The sequence below is a fragment of the Orcinus orca genome, chromosome 11 (genome assembly GCF_937001465.1).
Source record: "Orcinus orca chromosome 11, mOrcOrc1.1, whole genome shotgun sequence".
Classification (NCBI taxonomy): Eukaryota; Metazoa; Chordata; class Mammalia; order Artiodactyla; family Delphinidae; genus Orcinus; species Orcinus orca.
The window spans coordinates 71,294,018-71,317,969 of NC_064569.1; the positions used below are offsets into that span (position 1 = coordinate 71,294,018).

Here is a 23,952-nt window from a genome sequence, read left to right on the forward strand (position 1 = left end):
AAGAACTTTTTTTTTAAACAAAAGCCCAAAATATTGTTCATGTTGCTATCCATGATAGTTCATTTCTGGCCCTGGTTAGAATAAATTTTATTCAGATAATTTCTTTTATGCCCAACACATTCTTTGTGATTTTCACATAATTATCCTTTTTTTCTCTCTCTCTCTTTCCTTTTTAAATTGAGATATAGTTGATTTACAATGTGTTAGTTTTTGGTGTATAGCAAAGTAATTCAGTTTTACATAAATATATATATATATTCTTTTTTAGATTTTTTTCCATTATAGGTTATTACAAGGTATTGAATATAGTTCCCTATGCTATACAGTGGGACCTTGTTTATCTGTTTTATCAGTATATGTAGTAGTGTGTATCTGTTAAACCCAGGCTCCTAATTTATCCCTTTCCCACCTTTTCCCCTTTGGTAACCATAAATTTGTTTCCTATGCCTGTGAGTCTGTTTCTGTTTTATAAATAAGTTCATTTGTATCATTATTTTAGATTCCACATATAAGTGATACCATGTGATACTTGTCTTTCTCTGCCTGACTTACTTCACTAAGTATGATAATCTCGAGGTCTATCCATGCTGCTGCAAATGGCATTATTTCATTGTTTTTTATGGCTGTGTAGTATTCCATTGTGTAATACTTATCCTTCTTAACAGCATTTTTTTTCTTTAAAAAATAATTACTTTTTAACTTCCAGAATTTCTGAGTCTAGCCATGCTAAACTAAACAGCTCATTTAAGCATGATAGTATGGGAAATAAATTGAATTGTAGATAGATATTTTATATTTCCTTCTTCACTAGTTTCAGTGTTTTTGTTCTGTTTATCATTCCTTTCAGAGAATTTGAATCAACTGTTTTCTATCTCTAGTTTTACAATATGAAAATGTGGTTTATAGGTGTGAATGTATTTGTTTTGTATATGTGTGTGTGGATGACTGTATGGGGTATGTTATAAATATATATTTTCCAAATGTAAGCATTTAAAAATGTGTGTGTGTGTATGTATTTGTGTGTGTTATATAAATTTTATTCTATTACCCTTTGAGGTTGATTGTAATATGATTTGACTTGCTTTGACATGTACTCTTTGACTGCAGTTCAATTATTAAATCACCTATCCTAGATAAACTGTTAATTTTTTAAAATGAACTCTGAAAGTGGATTACAGGGGAAAAGCTTTGTATTCAGTTCTGTTGATTATTTTGAGAATTCAAGTCCTGAGTTTCAAGACTTAGTATTTTTCATATATGTATATATTCAAATATGAAAATTTAGAAAATATTATTCGTTCAAAAACTGTGTACTTTTTCTCAACCATTTGATATTTTTAAGAAGACCAAGTCAAATAAGTAGTAGAGGTTGATTTTTCATTGGCTTATTCATTTTAAAATGAGAAATAGGGTTTTTAAAGGACTATATGTTAATATAGCCAATACAATTTAGAACATAGCCTAAAGAAATAAAAATCTGAAATGATTCATTTAAATATACTTTTAAAAAAATGATTTGACTTAATATGCAGAAAATAGACTAAATTAATGAAATGTACATTTAATGTATCATGGCTTATATAAACTAGGATATAAGCTTATATTAAGTAGAACACAAATAAAATGTTACATAGGTACAGTTACTCCTCTGTACTGGGAATTTGGTTTTTAGCTTTCTAGAAGTCTAAGCAAAGAGGAAAAGCCCATAGGTAATATAGTTTTTTCTGTTCGTGACAAAAGAAAAACATAGTAATTCTTTCTAGGAAGCATAAGTTTTATTAGCACTTAGTGGTGAAAGAAACATCTCATGTAGGAAAACATTGGTTAGTGTTCTCAGAAGCATTCATAAACACATGCAACAATGAATCTTATAAAACTTTTCTTATGACTTTTAATCAGAAGGTCATAATTTAATGAAAATGCTTCTGCAGAATGTCATAATATTATAGAATGCATGTCTGAATCATAATAATAAACTAAAAATAGATCACCTGCTTGCCCTTCAAACAGTTCTTCATAAATATCATTGCTCTCAACTAGGCATTTCATAAAGGTTAGACAGTTTGAACTTTGGCAAGAGTCTGAAATATCCATAAAAATATTTGTCTTCGGTTTAACAAGATTACATGTAGAATATTGCTTTTATTATTATTGTTCAGTACTTTATTTATATCTGTTATATATTAACTTTGTGTTTAAAAAATGTTTTAGTTTAAATAACTTTCTTTTTCATTCTTTACACAGGTTTGATAACCCAGCTGCTGTAAGCCCAACTCCTACAAGGCAGCTAACTTTTAACTACCTCCTTCCTGTGAATGCTTGGCTTTTGTTAAATCCTTCAGAGCTCTGCTGCGATTGGACCATGGGAACAATACCACTTATAGAGTCATTTCTAGATATTCGAAATCTTGCCACATTTATTTTTTTTTGCTTTTTGGGGGCTTTGGGAGTATTCAGTCTCAGATACCCTGGTAATTCCTCCAAGACTGTTTTAATGGTAAGAAAGTTTCTTAAATTTTTAGGTGATATTATATTCAGTTTATTAATTAAGAGTGCCTTTAATTCATCAAAAGCATCTTTAAAGAACTACTGTCTTTCTTTGTTCATGTCATCCTAATTTATGAACTTATTTTAGGTTATCCTAGAATTATATATCAGAATTTGACTAATGCTGCACATTCAGCATATGAAACAAAGAGTGATTATGAATTTCCATAATTTGATGGGAACTCTGAAATCATGAAGCATTCTTTTTAGCATCATTTTTTTTAATATATTTCTTACCTTTACCCAACTAGATTATACACTCTTTAAAGAAATGAGTCATATTATATACTTCTTTGTTTTCTTGGCACAGAGAAGAGTGTCAGGTAAGATAAGCAACTAGAAATACATAGCTCTTTATTTTTCATTAGCAAGACTTTCATTACTCCCTGAGGTTTTTCTTACTGTGTTCAGAGAACTCTGATTAAAGTCTTTTCTTGTTTTTCTGAGATCTGTTTCTTTGTAATTTTCTTAACTCTGCCCTCACATCTTACTCATAATAATTCTGTTGCCTCTTACTTTAAATTATGGAAGAAGATAATAATCTTTAACTTTTCTTGAGCATTTACTATATGCCAAAAAGTGGTTTTAATACTTTGCAAATATATTATTTCTGGCTGCAGTCACTAGATTCACTTATTCATTCAATAAAAATTTTTGATTTTCAGCCTATGTAGCAGGTAGCATTTTAGGCACTGAGTATATGATAATAAAAGGAAATACAGGGTCCCCATTTCTAGAGAACTTACATTCTAGAGAGATTTGAAAGAATATAGGGTTTGAAAAAAGAATATTTACTATTCTTTTTGGACCTGTTGAGTTTGAGGTACCTATAAAACAATATGATAGAGATTTCGAATAGCACTTTGTGTCTGGAGTTCAGTGGCGAAGACTGAGCTACACGTAAAAATTTGATTGATTACCATAGAGAAACTTGATAATTGCCGTAGAGATAGTAATTGAAACCAGGATGTGGAGAAGAAGGCCTATGGAGAGGTTATAGAGCAGCCTTTCTCAACTGGGATTTTGTCATATTTCTTAGAGATGGTAACTAGCTGGCACCGTTCTAGGTGTACAGAAGTTAATTCATACACATAATGCATGCCTTAGAGTATTTGGTCTTAATTTTCCCTCAATAAATAGTTGAAGGGGCTTTATAGAATGAAAGAGAAGAAGCCTATATCTAAGTCTTGAAAAGCTTCCACATTACATACCATATAAAGGAAAATGAACCTAAATGGGAGGTACACGAAATGTACAGAAAGGAAAGTGTTTCAAGAAAGAATGGTTAACACTAACAGCTGCTGTCAAGTAGAGAAGTGAGATCAGTTGAATTTGACCTCTTTTACGTATATTAGTTACTTAAATGAAATTTATTTCTGTGGAGTGATTTGATTAGGAAGTGAGGAAGTGAAGATTGCTAGTGTAGGTAACCTGTAGGGGTGATTTAACTTTGAATATTTCAAAGGATGAGACAAGCTTGAATTTCCTAACTTAGGAAAGACAGCCAGTCAGGCAAGGGCTTCAAGTATAATAAACTGCTGATCTTCTGTAGGGCTTGGGGGAAGCACAGAGATCTGGAATTGATGGACCTTCAGAGTCTGGAGTGGGTTGATGGTGGGGGAAGACTATTGCTTGGTTGGCATGTAGAATCACTTTCATTGGAGCACTCAGTTGGCTGTCTCTTTTTGACACAAAGAGATATCACTAATGGGTTGGCTTACAAAAACATTCATTGAGTTGAAATGTTTATATCACTAATGGGTTGGCTTACAAAAACATATTCATTGAGTTGAAATGTTGATTAAATGAGGTTACAACCAATTACTTGTTGCCATGGCTCCAAAAATCTTTTCCTAAGAGTGTGGGAACTTGTTTTATACTTAAGGGGCATAATGAATTGGGTAAGATAACTTAAAGATGTGTTGTCAGAAGAGAAGATTTTTAAGGTTGGAGAGGCAAGAGCATTTTTAACATAGGTAGAAAGTTCATAAGAAAGTGATTAAGTAAATGAAAGAAGAGATGATTGATAGTGAGATTAGAGGTATAGAGCTCAGGTTTGGCCTGAGATAGATGGAGACACCACTTATGGTTACAGGAAGGATGGAAATGAACATGAATGTGGATGTTGGTAGGTTTAGTAGCGGAGAATTGAAGGAAATCTTGTTTTATTGTTCTAGTTTTCTCTGAAAATTTGCAAGTGTGGTCACCTGCTGAAAGTGACATGGGTCAAAATTTTGAGAAAGGTAGTCAAGATTCAAAATAGTCAAAGAGAGTGGGAGTGAGCCTACCAAAGAAACCTAGGAATCCTCAGCAGTCTTAAGGATCAATTTGAAGTTGATCACGAGTTTATGATGATATTAATCTATTTTGCTTTGGGACTTTCTAGTAGTGCTTTTGCTGCTCACATAAATAAAGACGAAGCATATATGTGGTAGAATACATCCAAAGCCGGGGTTCTAACTAAAAGAAAGGCAAAAAAGGAGGGGTGGGTAAATACACAGAGTTTTGGCAAATAAAATAATGATTTGTGTAGTTCAAGCTGAATGAAAAATAGGATATTGCCAATGAAATAAACATACTTATATTAATTAATTACATTAATTATGTTTTATATGTATAAAAAAGGAACACTTGTGACCTTAGGTATAACTGCTTTAAGTATAGTCCTAAGCATACTTTTTTTAAACTTTTTTTAATTTGAAATATAGTTGATTTACAGTATTGTGTTAATTTCATAGAAAACAAACTTATGGCTTCCAAAGGGAAAGGGGAGGGAAGGGTGGGATAAATTAGGAGTATAGGATTAACAGATACAAACTACTATACATAAAATAGATAAACAACAGGAAACTATATTCAATATATTGTAATAACCTATAATAGAAAATAATCTGAAAATATGTATAAAACTAAACATGCTGTTTTTTAATGGTGATAATTTTCTGAAGATCTCTGAACAAGATACATAGATCAAAGGAGTATCTCAAGTACCAGATACCACGTTAAGCACTTATTAAATAAGATGTCATATGTATCTCAACAATATTAGTAAGTAGTTATTAATCCCTGATTTATTTATAATGAAATTAAGTCACGAGGTGATATGAATAGTTTTCCTTATGTTATATAACAAGAAGTGAAACAGATTTGCCTCCAAACTCTTGGCTTATTCCACTACCATCCTTCCTTTTTTTTTTTTTTTTAATTTATTTACTTATTTGTTTTTATTTTTGGCTGTGTTGGGTCTTCTTTGCTTTGCGCGGGCTTTCTCTTGTTGGCGGCGAGCAGGGGCTACTCTTTGTTGTGGTGCCCGGGCTTCTCATTGTCATGGCATCTCGTTGCAGAGCATGGGCTCTAGGTGCGCAGGCTTCAGTAGTTGTGGCATGTGGGCTCAGTAGTTTGCGGGCTTTGCGGGCTCTAGAGCACAGGCTCAGTAGTTGTGGTGCACGGGCTTAGTTGCTCCGCAGCATGAGGGATCTTCCCGGACCAGGGCTCGAACCCATGTCCCCTGCATTGGCAGGCAGATTCATAACCACTGCGCCCCTAGGGAAGCCCCCTCGTTCCTTTTAAGGAGAGTTTACATCACTGGAAGAAGGATATTATGTTCGTTACAGTAAACTTGGTTGGCATACGTTAATAGAGAGCATACTAGAACTTCTGAGTAAGTTAATCATTGAGACATTTCTTATTCAAAAAACAGATTTTTTTGAGAGATGGTTTTTCTTTTTTGTGTAGCTTACGCATCAGTCTGTGATGCATCTTTGGTTGAATTTAAAACTTTTAATTTTTTCCGGTGAAATTGCCTTAGGGCATCCATGAATTAATAGGGAATATATTTTTTTTAAAGGATCATGTATTTAGAAACAAATCTCTGTTTCACAGCTAGCTGGTTGTTTTTAAATCAAGCATTTCTGGGAAGTGGAAAGTGAATTATGCACTCTTAATGTTTTACCTTTTTGATTAAAAAGAAAACACTAAAATTTCAGACATATAAGTTGATATGATACTGAGCAATTTGATGGTAGTGCTTTTCTTCAGATTCAGTCTTGTATTATTATAAGTTATTAATTTGTGATTCATGGAGAAAGTATTCTTTTCACTGTATTTACATTTCTACATCGATTTTTACTAATAAAGTATAAAATAGGCATTCCTTCCTCTCAAACTGTTAGAGGACTCTCAAACTTCTGAAGTTTATTCCATTAGGTACTATAAAACAAATCAGGGTAATGAAATATGGAAGCAGATGTCCATAGAAACAGATGTCCTAATGACAACCAACTTTTTTCTTTCCATAAGTTATTTGTGTGCTAGTTATTTGTGTCTTATCTTTTGTAATGGCTTTGTAATTGGAAACCATATGCCATCCCATTTTCAAAATGGCAAAAAGTCTAAGCATTTTGTGATGTTTATTTCTAACACAGTGTACAGCGTTAGAATTTTAGAAATTCTTATAGAATAAAAGACTGTTGATTTAAAGGGACCAGGTTTATTTTTATACATATACTAAGTCTCCGTTAATTGTATGTGACCCATCAGAATACTATGCAAAGTAACGCTGAAGTAATGTATAGAAGTAGTCTACTGTCTTGTCTGAAATGTACCTTATCAATTTCCAGTATTACAGATAGTAGTAAAATAATAAAAACTGATATGTTTGGCTATTTTATCAACCTACAATTTGTAGTTTTATTAAAACCTAATATATTTTACTCTCAATTTATTTTTACCACAAGCACATAAGTTAGATATATAAAAATTACTGTTTTTTATTTTAGATATATTTTCAAAAAATATTTTTTATTTATTGATAATTGAATGAGCCTTAGGTATAAGTTCTAGCATTCAAGAAGTCTTCATTCCACCTTGCTGACATACCTCCTCATGTTTGTTGTTACCATCCTTAAGCATCCTTCTTTATGTTTAAATCAGTATCCATTATAGTATTATTAAAAATGGTCCACCAGTACATTATCCAAATTCAGTGATAAAATATTTGGATTTGACTGTTTATGTGCATATATTTTTTAATTTAATAAAATGTCTTTTTTTTCTTTGTAGGCACTTTGTTTAATGGCATTACCGTTTATTCCTGCATCAAACCTTTTTTTCCCAGTTGGATTTGTTGTTGCTGAGAGAGTATTATATGTTCCTAGCATGGGGTTCTGTATTTTGGTAGCCCATGGATGGCAGAAAATATCAAACAAAAGGTGAATTAAAATGTTAGTGCGTTTAATGCTTATTAACTATAGAATTCAGTATGATACATTTAAGTATTTAAAATGTTTATTTAGTTTTTATGTCATATTTTATACCTTCTTGTTTTTCACATTGACAGTCTCCTCATTGTCTGTAATTCAGGTTAGGAAAGCTACATGACCCCTACCTCATCCTGTGGTCTTCCTCATATTTATATAATTTTATTTTACAGCCTGAGACATAACAAACTTTCAGTCAGACCCAAATGCAAAATAGAATATTATTGAGACTAAAGTTTCAGGTGATCATTGCTACTTCCATATGCAGTGAACTCAGATAACAGTCTTCTTCCTTAAGTGAGTTATATCAGGTTAATATATGTAAAATGCATATAGAAGGCAATCTGTAATTTCTTGCTTCATCGTAACCACCATGTCCTAATTACCTTAAACCAATAGTTAAGGAACAGAATAGTCACTATCTCCTTTTTCTTACTTTCCAGTCACCCTTCAACCCACAGAATTCTGACTTCTCTCTATGTCACTTTACTAACATGTAACAAATTTCCTCTCATAGCTAAATCCAGTCAATGCTTTTATTTAAATTTTATTTCCCTGGCATGTATAAAAAGTCTCTGTCCTGATTCTCTTCCACATTTGTTCATTTCTGCTCAGTTTTCAGATTCTCCCTGCTGCACCTGCTCTTTAAATATTTTTTATTTCTCAGAGTTTTACTAATAGCCATTTTCCTCACATTGCATGTTCTCCCTGGATGATCTCATCCATGATTACAATTTTCAATGCCATCTACCAAACCTTTTCTCTTAGCTTCTATCCATATATCCAGTTATACTCACTACCAATTTTGGAGTGCCTATCACGTACCAACTCCAGGATACACTCTTTAGATTTTTCTCATTTAATCTTGACACTCCTTAATTCCATTTTGCACATTTGAAAATTGAAGCTCATACAAGTTACCTGAATTACACAAGACCATGCAGCTAGTCAACAGCAGAGTCTTGATTCAGATTTACACCTGACTACTTCCAATGTCCATGTTCCTTCTGATCCACACACTATTATCCTGGTTAAGTGGATCTATCAAAATGAAAGAAATTGAACTCTTTTACTGAGACAAAAAGCACAGACTCAGAGAACATTAATACTATTAATACTAAATAAGATCATAGGGATTATTGAATTATAACCATCATTTTAATTTTTTTAAATTTTTTTGAATTTTATTTTATTTTTTTATACAGCAGGTTCTTATTAGTTATCCACTTTATAGATATTAGTGTATATATGTCATCGCCAATCTCCCAATTCATCACACCACATCCCCCATCCCCACTCCCCACTGTTCACCCCCTGTTGGTTTCCATATGTTTGTTCTCTATATCTGTGTCTCAATTTCTGCCCTGCAAACTGGTTCATCTGTACCATTTTTCTAGGTTCCACATATATGCGTTAATATACGATATTTGTTTTTCTCTTTCTGACTTACCTCACTCTGTATGACAGTCTCTAGATTCATGCACGTCTCTACATATGACCCAATTTCGTTCCTTTTTATGGCTGAGTAATATTCCATTGTATATATGTGCCACATCTTTATCCATTCATCTGTCGATCGGCATTTAGGTTGCTTCCATGACGTAGCTGTTGTAAATAGTGCTGCAGTGAACATTGGGGTGCATGCGTCTTTTTTTTGTTTTGTTTTAATGCAAATTTAATATACAGTAGTTAAATTAATCATTTTTCTCAGTTTTTTTTAACATCTTTATTGGAGTATAATTGCTTCACATTGCTGTGTTAGTTTCTGCTTTATAACAAAGTGAATCAATTATACATATACATAAGTTCCCATTTCTCTTCCCTCTTGCGTCTCCCTCCCTCCCACCCTCCTATCCCATCCCTCTAGGTGGTCACAGAGCACCAAGCTGATCTCCCTGTGCTATGCAGCTGCTTGCCACTACCTATCTATTTTACATTTGGTAGTGTATATGTCCATGCCAGTCTCTCACTTTGTCACAGCTTACCCTTCTGCCTGCCCGTATCCTCAAGTCCATTCTCTAGTAGGTCTGTGTCTTTCTTCCTGTCTTGCCACTAGGTTCTTCATGACCATTTTTTTCCTTAGATTCCATATATATGTGTTAGTGTATGGTATTTGTTTTTCTCTTTCTGACTTATTTCACTCTGTATAACAGACTCTAGGTCCATCCACCTCACTACAAATAACCCAATTTCGTTTCTTTTTATGGCTGAGTAGTATTCCATTGTATATATGTGCCACATCTTCTTTATCCATTCATCTGTTGATGGACACTTAGGTTGCTTCCATGTCCTGGCCAGTGTAAATAGAGCTGCAATGAACATTGTGGTACATGTCTCTTGTTGAATTATGGTTTCCTCAGGGTATATGCCCAGTAGTGGGATTGCTGGGTCATATGTTAGTTCTATTTTTAGTTTTTTAAGGAATCTCCATACTGTTCTCCATAGTGACTGTATCAATTTACATTCCCAACAACAGTGCAAGAGGGTTCCCTTTTCTCCACACCCTCTCCAGCATTTCTTGTTTTTAGCTTTTCTGATGATGCCCATTCTAACTGGTGTGCGGTGATACCTCATTGTAGTTTTGATTTGCATTTCTCTAATAATTTGTGATGTTGAACAGCTTTTCATGTGCTTCTTGGCCATCTGTATGTCTTTTTTGGAGAAATGTCTATTTAGGTGTTCTGCCCATTTTTGGATTGGGTTGTTTGGTTTTTTAATATTGAGCTGCATGAACTGTTTATATATTCTGGAGATTAATCCTTTGTCCGTTGATTCATTTGCAAATATTTTCTCCCATTTTGAGGGTTGTATGTGCATCTTATTTATGGTTTCCTTTGCTGTGCAAAAGCTTTGAAGTTTCATTAGGTCCCATTTGTTTATTGTTGTTTTTATTGCCATTACTCTAGGAGGTGGATCAAAAAAGATCTTGCTGTGATTTATGACAAAGAGTGTTCTTCCTATGTTTTCCTCTAAGAGTTTTATAGTGTCCGGTCTCACATTTAGGTCTCGAATCCATTTTTTTTTTTTTTTTTTTTTTTTTTGCGGGCCTCTCACTGTTGTGGCCTCTCCTGTCGTGGAGCACAGGCTCCGGACACGCAGGCTCAGCGGCCATGGCTCACGGGCCCAGCCACTCTGCGGCATGTGGGATCCTTCCGGACCGGGCCATGAACCTGTGTCCCCTGCATCAGCAGGCGGACTCTCAACCACTGCGCCACCAAGGAAGCCCTCTAATCCATTTTGAGTTTATTTTTGTGTATGGTGTTAGAGAGTGTTCTAATTTCACTCTTTTACATGTAGCTGTCCAGTTTTCCCAGCACCACTTATTGAAGAGGCTGTCTTTTCTCCATTGTATATTCTTGCATCCTTTGTCATAGATTAGTTGACCCTAGGTGCGTGGATTTATCTCTGGGCTTTCTGTCCTGTTCCATTGATCTATATTTCTGTTTTTATGCCATAACCATATTGTCTTGATTACTGTAGCTTTGTAGTATAGTCTGAAATCAGGGAGTCTGATTCCTCCAGCTCTGTTTTTTTCCCTCAGGACTGCTGTGGCTATTCAGCATCTTTTGTGTCTCCATATAAATTTTAAGATTTTTTTGTTCTAGTTCTAGTAAAAAATGCCAATGGTAATTTGATAGGGATTGCATTGAATCTGTAGATTGCTTTGGATAGTATAGTCATTTTCACAATATTGATTCTTCCAATCCAAGAACATGGTATATCTCTCCATCTGTTGGTATCACCTTTAATTTCTTTCATCAGTGTCTTATAGTCTTCTGAATATGAGTCTTTTGTCTCCCTAGGTAGGTTTATTCCTAGGTGTTGTATTCTTTTTGTTGTAGTGGTAAATGGGATTGTTTCCTTAATTTCTCTTTCAGATTTTTCATCATTAGTGTATCAGAATACAAGAGATTTCTGTGCATTAATTTTGTGTCCTGCAACTTTACCAAATTCATTGATTAGCTCTTGTAGTTTTCTGGTGGCATCTTAGGATTCTCTATGTATAGTATCATGTCATCTGCAAACAGTGACAGTTTTACTTCGTCTTTTCCAATTTGTATTCCTTTTATTCTTTATCTTCTCTGATTGCAGTGGCTAGGACTTCCAAAACTATGTTGAATATAGTGGTGAGAGGGGACATCCTTGTCTTTTTTTTTTTTTTTTTTAAACATCTTTATTGGAGTATAATTGCTTTACAATGGTATGTTAGTTTCAGCTTCACAACAAAATGAATCAGTTATATATATACATATATTCCCATATCTCTTCCCGCTTGCGTCTCCCTCCCTCCCACCCTCCCTATCCCACCCCTCCAGGCGGTCACAAAGCACGGAGCTGATCTCCCTGTGCTATGCGGCTGCTTCCCACTAGCTATCTACCTTACATTTGGTAGTGTATATATGTCCATGCCTCTTTATCGCTTTGTCACCGTTTACCCTTCCCCCTCCCCTTAGCCTCAAGTCCATTCTCTAGTAAGTCTGTGTCTTTATTCCTGTTTCACCCCTAGGTTTTTCATGACATTTTTTTTTTTTTAATTCCATATATATGTGTTAGCATACGGTATTTGTCTCTCTCTTTCTGACTTACTTCACTCTGTATGACAGACTCTAGGTCTATCCACCTCATTACAAATAGCTCAATTTCGTCTCTTTTTATGGCTGAGTAATATTCCATTGTATATATGTGCCACATCTTCTTTATCCATTCATCCGATGTTGGACACTTAGGTTGTTTCCATCTCTGGGCTATTGTAAATAGAGCTGCAATGAACATTTTGGTACATGACTCTTTTTGAATTATGGTTTTCTCAGGGTATATGCCCAGTAGTGGGATTGCTGGGTCATATGGTAGTTCTATTTGTAGCTTTTTAAGGAACCTCCATACTGTTCTCCACAGTGGCTGTATCAATTTACATTCCCACCAACAGTGTAAGAGGGTTCCCTTTTCTCCACACCCTCTCCAGCATTTATTGTTTCTAGATTTTTTGATGATGGCCATTCTGACTGGTGTGAAATGATATCTCATTGTAGTTTTGATTTGCATTTCTCTAATGATTAGTGATGTTGAGCATTCTTTCATGTGTTTGTTGGCACTCTGTATATCTTCTTTGGAGAAATGTCTATTTAGGTCTTCTGCCCATTTTTGGATTGGGTTGTTTGTTTTTCTGTTATTAAGCTGCATGAGCTGCTTATAAATTTTGGAGATTAATCCTTTGTCATTTACTTCATTTGCAAATATTTTCTCCCATTCTGAGGGTTGTCTTTTGGTCTTGTTTATGGTTTCCTTTGCTGCGCAAAAGCTTTTAAGTTTCATTAGGTCCCATTTCTTTATTTTTGTTTTTATTTCCATTTCTCTAGGAGGTGGGTCAAAAAGGACCTTGCTGTGATTTATGTCATAGAGTGTTCTGCCTATGTTTTCCTCTAAGAGTTTGATAGTTTCTGGCCTTACATTTAGGTCTTTAATCCATTTTGAGCTTATTTTTGTGTATGGTGTTAGGGAGTGATCTAATCTCATACTTTTACATGTAGCTGTCCAGTTTTCCCAGCACCACTTATTGAATAGGCTGTCCTTTCTCCACTGTACATTTCTGCCTCCTTTGTCAAAGATAAGGTGACCATATGTGCGTGGGTTTATCTCTGGGCTTTCTATCCTGTTCCATTGATCTATCTTTCTGTTTTTGTGCCAGTACCATACCGTCTTGATAACTATAGCTTTGTAGTATAGTCTGAAGTCAGGGAGCCTGATTCCTCCAGTTCCTTCTTTCGTTCTCAAGATTGCTTTGGCTATTCGGGGTCTTTTGTGTTTCCATACAAATTGCAAAATTTTTTGTTCTAGTTCTGTGAAAAATGCCAGTGGTAGTTTGATAGGGATTGCATTGAATCTATAGATTGCTTTGGGTAGTAGAGTCATTTTCACAATGTTGATTCTTCCAATCCAAGAACATGGTATATCTCTCCATCTCTTTGTATCATCTTTAATTTCTTTCATCAGTGTCTTATAATTTTCTGCATACAGATCTTTTGTCTCCTTAGGTAGGTTTATTCCTAGATATTTTATTCTTTTTGTTGCAATGGTAAATGGGAGTGTTTTCTTGATTTCACTTTCAGATTTTTCATCATTAGTATATAGGAATGCCAGAGATTTCTGTGCATTAATTTTGTATCCTGCCACCTTACCAAATTCATTGATTAGCTCTAGTAGTTTTCTGGTGGCATCTTTAGGGTTCTCTATGTATAGGATCATGTCATCTGCAAACAGTGACAGCTTTACTTCTTCTTTTCCGATTTGGATTCCTTTTATTTCCTTTTCTTCTCTGATTGCTGTGGCTAAAACTTCCAAAACTATGTTGAATAAGAGTGGTGAGAGTGGGCAACCTTGTCTTGTTCCTGATCTTAGTGGAAATGCTTTCAGTTTTTCACCATTGAGGATGATGTTTGCTGTGGGCTTGTCATATATGGCCTTTATTATGTTGAGGAAAGTTCCCTCTATGCCTACTTTCTGCAGGGTTTTTACCATAAATGGGTGTTGAATTTTGTCAAAAGCTTTCTCTGCATCTATTGAGATGATCATATGGTTTTTATCCTTCAGTTTGTTAATATGGTTTATCACATTGATAGATTTGCGTATATTGAAGAATCCTTGCATTCCTGGAATAAACCCCACTTGATCATGGTGTATGATCCTTTTAATGTGCTGTTGGATTCTGTTTGCTAGTATTTTGTTGAGGATTTTTGCATCTATGTTCATCAGTGATATTGGCCTGTAGTTTTCTTTCTTTGTGACATCCTTGTCTGGTTTTGGTATCAAGGTGATGGTGGCCTCGTAGAATGAGTTTGGGAGTGTTCCTCCCTCTGCTATATTTTGGAAGAGTTTAGGAGGATAGGTGTTAGCTCTTCTCTAAATGTTTGATAGAATTCGCCTGTGAAGCCATCTGGTCCTGGGCTTTTCTTTGTTGGAAGATTTTTAATCACAGTTTCAATTTCAGTGCTTGTGATTGGTCTGTTCATATTTTCTATGTCTTCCTGATTCAGTCTTGGCAGGTTGTGCATTTCTAAGAATTTGTCCATTTCTTCCAGATTGTCCATTTTATTGGCATAGAGTTGCTTGTAGTAATCTCTCATGATCTCTTTTATCTCTGCAGTGTCAGTTGTTACCTCTCCTTTTTCATTTCTAATTCTATTGATTTGAGTCTTCTCCCTTTTTTTCTTGATCAGTCTGGCTAGTGGTTTATCTATTTTGTTTATCTTCTCAAAGAACCAGCTTTTAGTTTTATTGATCTTTGCTATTGTTTCCTTCATTTCTTTTTCATTTATTTCTGATCTGATTTTTATGATTTCTTTCCTTCTGCTAGCTTTGGGGTTTTTTTGTTCTTCTTTCTCTAATTGCTTGAGGTGCAAAGTTAGGTTGTTTATTCGAGATGTTTCCTGCTTCTTAAGGTGGGCTTGTATTGCTATAAACTTCCCCCTTAGAACTGCTTTTGCTGCATCCCACAGGTTTTGGGTCGTTGTGTCTCCATTGTCATTTGTTTCTAGGTATTTTTTGATTTCCTCTTTGATTTCTTCAGTGATCACTTCATTATTAAGTAGTGTATTGTTTAGCCTCCATGTGTTTGTATTTTTTACAGATCTTTTCCTGTAATTGATATCTAGTCTCATGGCGCTGTGGTCAGAAAAGATACTTGATACAATTTCAATTTTCTTAAGTTTACCAAGGCTTGATTTGTGACCCAAGATATGATCTATCCTGGAGAATGTTCCATGAGCACTTGAGAAAAATGTGTATTCTGTTGTTTTTGGATGGAATGTCCTATAAATATCAATTAACTCCATCTCGTTTAATGTATCATTTAAGGCTTGTGTTTCCTTATTTATTTTCATTTTGGATGATCTGTCCATTGGTGAAAGTGGGGTGTTAAAGTCCCCTACTATGAATGTGTTACTGTCAATTTCCCCTTTTATGGTTGTCAGTATTTGCCTTATGTATTGAGGTGCACCTATGTTGGGTGCATAAATATTTACAATTGTTATATCTTCCTCTTGGATCGATCCCTTGATCATTATGTAGTGTCCTTCTTTGTCTCTTCTAATAGTCTTTGTTTTAAAGTCTATTTTGTCTGATATGAGAATTGCTACTCCAGCTTTCTTTTGGTTTCCATTTGCATGAAATACCTTTTTCCATCCCCTTACTTTCAGTCTGTATGTGTCTCTAGGTCTGAAGTGGGTCTCTTGTAGACAGCAAATATATGGGTCTTGTTTTTGTATCCATTCATCCAATCTGTGTCTTTTGGTGGGAGCATTTAGTCCATTTACATTTAAGGTAATTATCGATATGTGTGTTCCTATTCCCATTTTCTTAATTGTTTTGGGTTCGTTATTGTAGGTCCTTTCCTTCTTTTGTGTTTCTTGCCTAGAGAAGTTCCTTTAGCAGTTGTTGTAGAGCTGGTTTGGTGGTGCTGAACTCTCTCAGCTTTTGCTTGTCTGTAAAGGTTTTAATTTCTCCATCAAATCTGAATGAGATCCTTGCTGGGTAGAGTAATCTTGGTTGCAGGTTTTTCTCCTTCAACACTTTAAATATGTCCTGCCACTCCCTTCTGGCTTGCAGAGTTTCTGCTGAAAGATCAGCTGTTAACCTTATGGGGATTCCCTTGTGTGTTATTTGTTGTTTTTCCCTTGCTGCTTTTAATATGTTTTCTTTGTATTTAGTTTTTGACAGTTTGATTAATATGTGTCTTGGCGTATTTCTCCTTGGATTTATCCTGTATGGGACTCTCTGTGCTTCCTGGACTTGATTAACTATTTCCTTTCCCATATTAGGGAAGTTTTCAACTATAATCTCTTCAAATATTTTCTCAGTCCTTTTCTTTTTCTCTTCTTCTTCTGGAACCCCTATAATTCGAATGTTGGTGCGTTTAATGTTGTCCCAGAGGTCTCTGAGACTGTCCTCAGTTCTTTTCATTCTTTTTTCTTTATTCTGCTCTGCAGTAGTTATTTCCACTATTTTATCTTCCAGGTCACTTATCCGTTCTTCTGCCTCAGTTATTCTGCTATTGATCCCATCTAGAGTACTTTTAATTTCATTTATTGTGTTGTTCATCGTTGCTTGTTTCATCTTTAGTTCTTCTAGGTCCTTGTTAACTGATTCTTGCAATTTGTCCATTCTATTGTCCATTCTATCTCCAAGATTTCGGATCAACCTTACTATCATTATTCTGAATTCTTTTTCAGGTAGACTGCCTATTTCCTCTTCATTTGTTAGGTCTGGTGGGTTTTTATCTTGCTCCTTCATCTGCTGTGTGTTTTTCTGTCTTTTCATTTTGCTTATCTTACTGTGTTTGGGGTCTCCTTTTTTGCAGGCTGAAGGTTCGTAGTTCCTGTTGTTTTTTGTGTCTGTCCCCAGTGGCTAAGGTTGGTTCAGTGGGTTGTGTAGGCTTCCTGGTGGAGGGTACTAGTGCCTGTGTTCTGGTGGATGAGGCTGCATCTTGTCTTTCTGGTGGGCAGGTCCACGTCTGGTGGTGTGTTTTGGGGTGTCTGTAGACTTATTATGATTTTGGGCAGCCTCTCTGCTAATGGGTGGGGTTGTGTTCCTGTCTTGCTAGTTGTTTGGCATAGGATGTCCAGCACTGTAGCTTGCTGGTCGTTGAGTGAAGCTGGGTGCTGGCATTGAGATGGAGATCTCTCGGAGATTTTTGCTGTTTGATATTATGTGCGGCTGGGAGGCTTCTTGTGGACCAGTGTCCTGAAGTTGGCTCTCCCACCTCAGAGGCACAGCACTGACTCCTGGCTGCAGCACCAAGAGCCTTTCATCCACAGGGCTCCTTAATTTGGGATGATTCGTTGTCTATTCAGGTATTCCACAGATGCAGGGTATATCAAGTTGATTGTGGAGCTTTAATCCGCTGCTTCTGAGGCTGCTGGGAGAGATTTCCCTTTCTCTTCTTTGTTCTCACAGTTCCCAGGGGCTCAGCTTTGGATTTGGCCCCGCCTGTGCGTGTAGGTCGCCGGAGGGCGTCTGTTCTTTGCTCAGACAGGACGGGGTTAAAGGAGCTGCTGATTCGGAGGCTCTGGCTCACCCAGGCCCGGGGGGGGGGGGTGGGGGGGGAGGGAGGGTCACGGAGTGTGGGGCGGGCCTGCAGCGGCAGAGGCCGGCGTGACGTTGCAGCCTGAGGCGCGCCGTGCGTTCTCCCGGGGGAGCCGTCCCTGGATCCCGGGACCCTGGCAGTGGCGGGCTGCACAGGCACCCCGGAAGGGCGTGTGGCTAGTGACCTGTGTTCGCACAGAGGCCTCCTGGCGGCGGCAGCAGCGGCCTTAGCGTCCCATGTGTCCCATGTCCGTCTCTGGGCTCCGCACTCTTAGCAGCGGCTCGCGCCCGTCCCTGGAGCTCTCTCAAGCAGCGTTCTTAATCCCCTCTCCTCGTGCACCAGGAAACAAAGAGGGACGTAAAAGTCTCTTGCCTCTTCGGCAGGTCCAGACCCCTCCGCGGACTCTCTCCCGGCCAGCTGCGGCGCACCAACGCCCTGCAGGCTGTGTTTACGCCGCCAACCTCAGTCCTCTCCCGGCGCTCCGACAAAAGCCGGAGCCTCAGCTCCCAGTCCCGCCCGCCCCAGCGGGCGAGCAGACAAGCCTCTCGGCTGGTGAGTGCCGGTCGGCCCGATCCTCTGCGCTGGAATCTGTCCGCTTTGCGCTCCGCACCCCTGTTGCTGTGCTCTCCTCCGCGGCTCCCAAGCTCCCCCACTCTGCCTCCCGAAGTCTCCACCCGCGAAGGGGCTTCCTAGTGTGTGGACACTTTTCCTCCTTCACAGCTCTCTCCCGCTGGTGCAGGACCCGTCCCTATCCTTTTGTCTCTGTTTAGTTTTTTCTTTTGCCCTAACCAGGTACGTGGGGGGTTCCTTGCCTTTTGGGAGGTCTGAGGTCTTCTGCCAGCGTTCAGTAGGTGCTCCGTAGGAGTTGTTCCACGCGTAGATGTATTTCTGGTGTATCTGTGGAGAGGAAGGTGATCTCCGCGTCTTACTCTTCCGCCATCTTCCAGGTCTCCGACATCCTTGTCTTGTTCCTGGTCTTGCAGGAAATGCTTTCAGGTTTTCACCATTGAGAATGATGTTTGCTGTGGGTTTGTCGTATATGGCCTTTATGATGTTGAGGTAGGTTCCCTCTGTGCCCACTTTCTGGAGAGTTTTTATCATAAATGGGGTGTTGAATTTTGTCAAATGCTTTTTCTACGTCTATTGAGATGATCATATGGTTTTCTTCAATTTGTTAATATGGTGTATCACATTGATTGATTTGCGTATATTGAAGAATCCTTGCATCTCTGGGATATATCCCACTTGATCATGGTGTGTGATCCTTTTAATGTGTTGTTGGATTTTGTTTGCTAGTATTTTGTTGAAGGTTTTTGCATTTATATTCATCAGTGATATTGGCCCGTAATTTTCTTTTTTAGTAGTATCTTTGGTTTTGGTATCAGGGTGATGGTGGCCTCATAGAATGAGTTTGGCAGTGTTCCTTCCTCTGCAATTTTTTGGAAGAGTTTGAGAAGGTTGGGTGTTAGCTCTTCTCTAAATGTTTGATAGAATTCACCTGTGAAGCCATCTGGTCCTGGACTTCTGTTTGTTGGAAGATTTTTAATCACAGTTTCAATTTTATTACTTGTGATTGGTCTGTTCATATTTTCTATTTCTTCCTGGTTCAGTCTTGGAAGGTTATACCTTTCTATGAATTTGTCCATTTCTTCCAGGTTGTCCATTTTATTGGCATAGAGTTGCTTGTAGTTGTCTCGTAGGATGCTTTGTATTTCTGTGGTGTCTGTTGTAACTTCTCCTTTTTCATGTCTAATTTTATTGATTTGAGTCCTCTCCCTCTTTTTCTTTTCTTTTTTTTTTTTTTTTTTTTTGCGGTACGCTGGCCTCTCACTGTTGTGGCCTCTCCTGTTGCGGAGCACAGGCTGCGGACGCCCAGGCTCAGCAGCCGTGGCTCACGGGCCCAGCCGCTCCGCGGCATGTGGGATCTTCCTGGACTGGGGCACGAACCCGTGTCCCTTGCATCGGCAGGTGGACTCTCAACCACTGCGCCACCTGGGAAGCCCTCCCTCCTTTTCTTGATGAGTCTGGCTAATGGTTTATCAATTTTGTTTATCTTCTCAAAGAACCAGATTTAGCTTTATTGCTCTTTGCTATTGTTTTCTTTGTTTCTATTTCATTTATTTCTGCTCTGGTCTTTATGATTTCTTTCCTTCTGCTAAGTTTGGATTTTGTTTGTTCTTCTTTCTCTAGTTCCTTTAAGTGTAAGGTTAGATTATTTATTTGAGATTTTTCTTGTTTCTTGAGGTAGGCTTGCATTGCTATAAACTTCCCTCTTAGACAGCTTTTGCTGCATCCTGTAGTTTTTGGGTCATCCTGTTTTCATTGTCATTTGACTCTAGTTATTTTTTGATTTCCTCTTTGATTTCTTCAGTGATCTCTTGGTTATATAGTAACGTATTGTTTGGCCTCCATGTGTTTGTGTTTTTTACGTTTTTTTCCCCTGTAATTCATTTCTAATCTCATAACGCTGTCGTGAGAAAACATGCTTGATATGATTTCAATTTTCTTAAATTTACTGAGGCTTGATTTGTGACCCAAGATGTGATCTATCCTGGAGAATATTCCATGCACACTTGAGAAGAATGTGTAATCTGCTGCTTTTGGATGGAATGTCCTATAAATATCAATTAAATCTGTCTGATCTATTGTGTCATTTAAAGCTTGTGTTTCCTTATTAATTTTGTTTGGATGATCTGTCCATTGGTGAAGTGAGGTGTTAAAGTCCCCCTCTATTACTGTGTTACTGTTGATTTCCTCTTTTATAGCTGTTAGCAGTTTCCTTATGTATTGAGGTGCTCCTATGTTGGGTGCATGTATATTTCTAATTGTTATATCTTCTTCTTGGATTCGTCCCTTGATCATTATGTGGTGTCCTTCCTTGCCTCTTGTAACATTCTTCATTTTAAAGTATTTTGTCTGATATGAGTATTGCTACTCCAGCTTTCTTTTGATTTCCATTTACATGGAATATCTTTTTCCATCCCCTCACTTTCAGTCTGTATGTGTCCCTAGGTCTGAAGTGGGTCTCTTGTAGACGGCATATATATGGGTCTTGTTTTTGTATCCATTCAGCAGGCCTATGTCTTTTGGTTGGAGCATTAAATCCATTCACGTTTAAGATAATTATCGATATGTATTTTCCTATTACCATTTTCTTAATTTTGGGGGGTTTGTTTTTGTAGGTCCTTTTCTTCTCTTGTGTTTCCCACTTAGAGAAGTTCCTTTAGCATTTGTTGTAGAGCTGGTTTGGTGGTGCTGAATTCTCTTAGCTTTTGCTTGTCTGTAAAGCTTTTGATTTCTCCATGGAATCTGAATGAGATCCTTGCTGGGTAGAGTAATCTTGGTTGTAGGTTTTTCCCTTTCATCACTTTAAGTATATCATGCCACTCCCCTCTGGCTTGTAGAGTTTCTGCTCAGAAATCAGCTGTTAAACTTATGGGAGTTCCCTTATATGTTATTTGTTGTTTTTCCCTTCCTGCTTTCAGTAATTTTTCTTTGTCTTTAATTTTTGCCAATTTGATTAATATGTCTCTCGTCTTGTGTCTCCTTGGGTTTATCCTGTATGGGACTCTGCGCCTCCTGGACTTGGGTGGCTATTTTCTTTCCCATGTTAGGGAATTTTTCGACTATAATCTCTTCAAATATTTTCTCAGGTCCCTTCTCTCTCTCTTCTCCTTCTGGCACCCCTGTAATGCGAATGTTGTTGTGTTTAGTGTTGTCCCAGAGGTCTCTTAGGCTGTCTTCATTTCTTTTCATTCCTTTTTCTTTATTCTGCTCCACAGCAGTGAATTCCACCATTCTGTCTTCCAGGTCACTTATCCGTACTTCTGCCTCAGTTATTCTGCTATTGATTCCTTCTAGTGTAGTTTTCATTTCAGTTATTGTATTGTTCATCTCTGTTTGTTTGTTCTTTAATTCTTCTAGGTCTTTGTTAAACATTTCTTGCATCTTCTCGATCTTTGCCTCCATTCTTTTTCCGAGGTCCTGGATCATCTTCACTATCATTATTCTGAATTATTTTTCTGGAAGGTTGCCTATCTCCACTTCATTTAGTTGTTTTTCTGGGGTTTTATCTTGTTCCTTCATCTGGTACATAGCCCTCTGCCTTTTCATTTTGTCTATCTTTCTGTGAATGTGGTTTTTGTTCCACAGGCTGTAGGATTGTAGTTTTTCTTGCTTCTGGTGGATGAGGCTGTCTCAGAGGCTTTGCAAGTTTCCTGATGGGAGAGGCTGGTGATGGGTAGAGTTCAGTAAAACTTTAATCTGCTTCTCTACTGATGGGTGGTGCTGGGTTTCCTCCCTGTTGGTTGTTTGGCCTGAGGCCACCCAACACTGGAGCCTACTCAGCTCTTTGGTGGGGTAATGGCGGTAATGGAGGTCTCCCGCCAAGGGGTACTTCCCAGAACTTCTGCTGCCAGTGTCCTTGTCCTCACGGTGAGCCACAGCCTCACCCTGCCTCTGCAGGAGACCCTCCAGCACTAGCAGATAGGTCTGGTTCAGTCTCCTATGGGGTCACTCCTCCTTCCCCTGTGTCCCAGTGCACACACTACTTCGTGTGTGCCCTCCAAGAGTAGAGTGTCTGTTTCCCTCAGTCGTGTCGGAGTCCTTCAGTCAAATCCCACTAACCTTCAAAGTCTGATACTCTAGGAATTCCTTTCCCGTTGCTGGATCCCCAGGTTGGGAAGCCTGACGTGGGGCTTAGAACCTTCTCTCCAGTGGGTGGACTTCTGTGGTATAAGTATTCTCCAGTTTGTGAGTCACCTACCCAGCAGTTATGGGATTTGATTTTATTGTGATCGCGCCCCCCCCACTGTCTCATTGGCTTCTCATTTGTCTTTGGATATGGGGTATCTTTTTTGGTGACTTCCAGTGTCTTCCTGTTGGTGATTGTTCAGCAGTTAGTTGTGATTCCAGTGTTCTCACAAGAGGGGGTGAGAGCACATCCTTCTACTCTGCCATCTTGAACTGATCTCTGCATAACCATCATTTTTAACTGAGAAATTCAGTCCCAAATGATTAACCTAAAGCTATATAAGTAATTTACATCTATTTCATAGAGTTAATTTTACTATGACTTTTAATAAATAATTCTACTTTAAAGTGTAAAATTCTTCAAGAATACCGTGATAATCTGTGGTGTTTATTGTAAAACAATAATGTTTTTAAATATAGCCGGGGATAAGATTGACCCTTTATAAACACTACTAATATGGAAGTTATAGGTAAATGGTACAAAAGAACTCTAAATATAAAAATTCACAATTAAAAATTGGTTTTATCAATTTTTTGTCATTAAATCAAAACAAAATTTTTGAAATAAAGGCAAATATTGAAATATTTAATGTAATTGAAGAGTGAAGTATAAGTGTATAAGTGTTCATAATATTTAAGTTTTTCAGTGTTGTTCCCTCTCAAGTTGGATGATTATTAGAACAATCCCTAATCTTTAGAATAAATTCAAACATTATATTTAGAGATATTTAGCATATTTCTTACCTCTGTTTTGGTGATGTAGACAATGTTTCTTTTGTTCTGCTTTTTTTTTTCTTAAATAGTGTATTAAAAAAGTTATCCTGGGTTTGTCTGTCTATGGTGATACTCACTCATGCCTTAAAAACACTCCATAGAAATTGGGATTGGGAGTCTGAATATACGCTGTTTATGTCAGCCTTGAAGGTAAAGTATTATTCAGAATATGTCATCAATTATTTCTTATAGCCATCCCTGATACAGTGTTTTAACTTTACTTTTAACTAGGCAGTTAACTGTCAATGTTAAGTACTTCACCACAAAATTAATAAAAAGAATTTTTTCTTCGTATAATATATACCATAACTAGTGCCCTGACTAGTGCTTAGGTGTATGTCTAGAGCATATGTGAATAATTGCACAAATGCTATACCGTTGTTAGACACTCAAATGATAAAATGTTTAAATATGAATGCTTTTGTTTCATTGGTTCTTAAGGTGTACCTTTTTATTTATTTAAACCTTTTAACATCTCTGAAATCAGAATAAATCTTACAGTAAAAGGCATTTTACAATTAATTAGTGACCTTTTTTCTTTCT

General features: G+C 37.2%; 1 protein-coding gene across 3 annotated transcripts in view; it reads left to right on the forward strand.

The window, feature by feature from the left end:
* Nucleotides 1–23,952, forward strand: part of TMTC3 (transmembrane O-mannosyltransferase targeting cadherins 3) — a 94,367-nt gene that overhangs the window by 27,936 nt on the left and 42,479 nt on the right. For all 3 annotated transcript variants that reach the window (XM_049694267.1, XM_049694268.1, XM_049694269.1), the window contains exons 7-9: nucleotides 2,245–2,497; nucleotides 7,609–7,757; nucleotides 23,439–23,559. In XM_049694267.1, coding sequence (XP_049550224.1) covers nucleotides 2,245–2,497; nucleotides 7,609–7,757; nucleotides 23,439–23,559 — 523 coding nt within the window. The remainder of the gene's footprint in view (nucleotides 1–2,244; nucleotides 2,498–7,608; nucleotides 7,758–23,438; nucleotides 23,560–23,952) is intronic.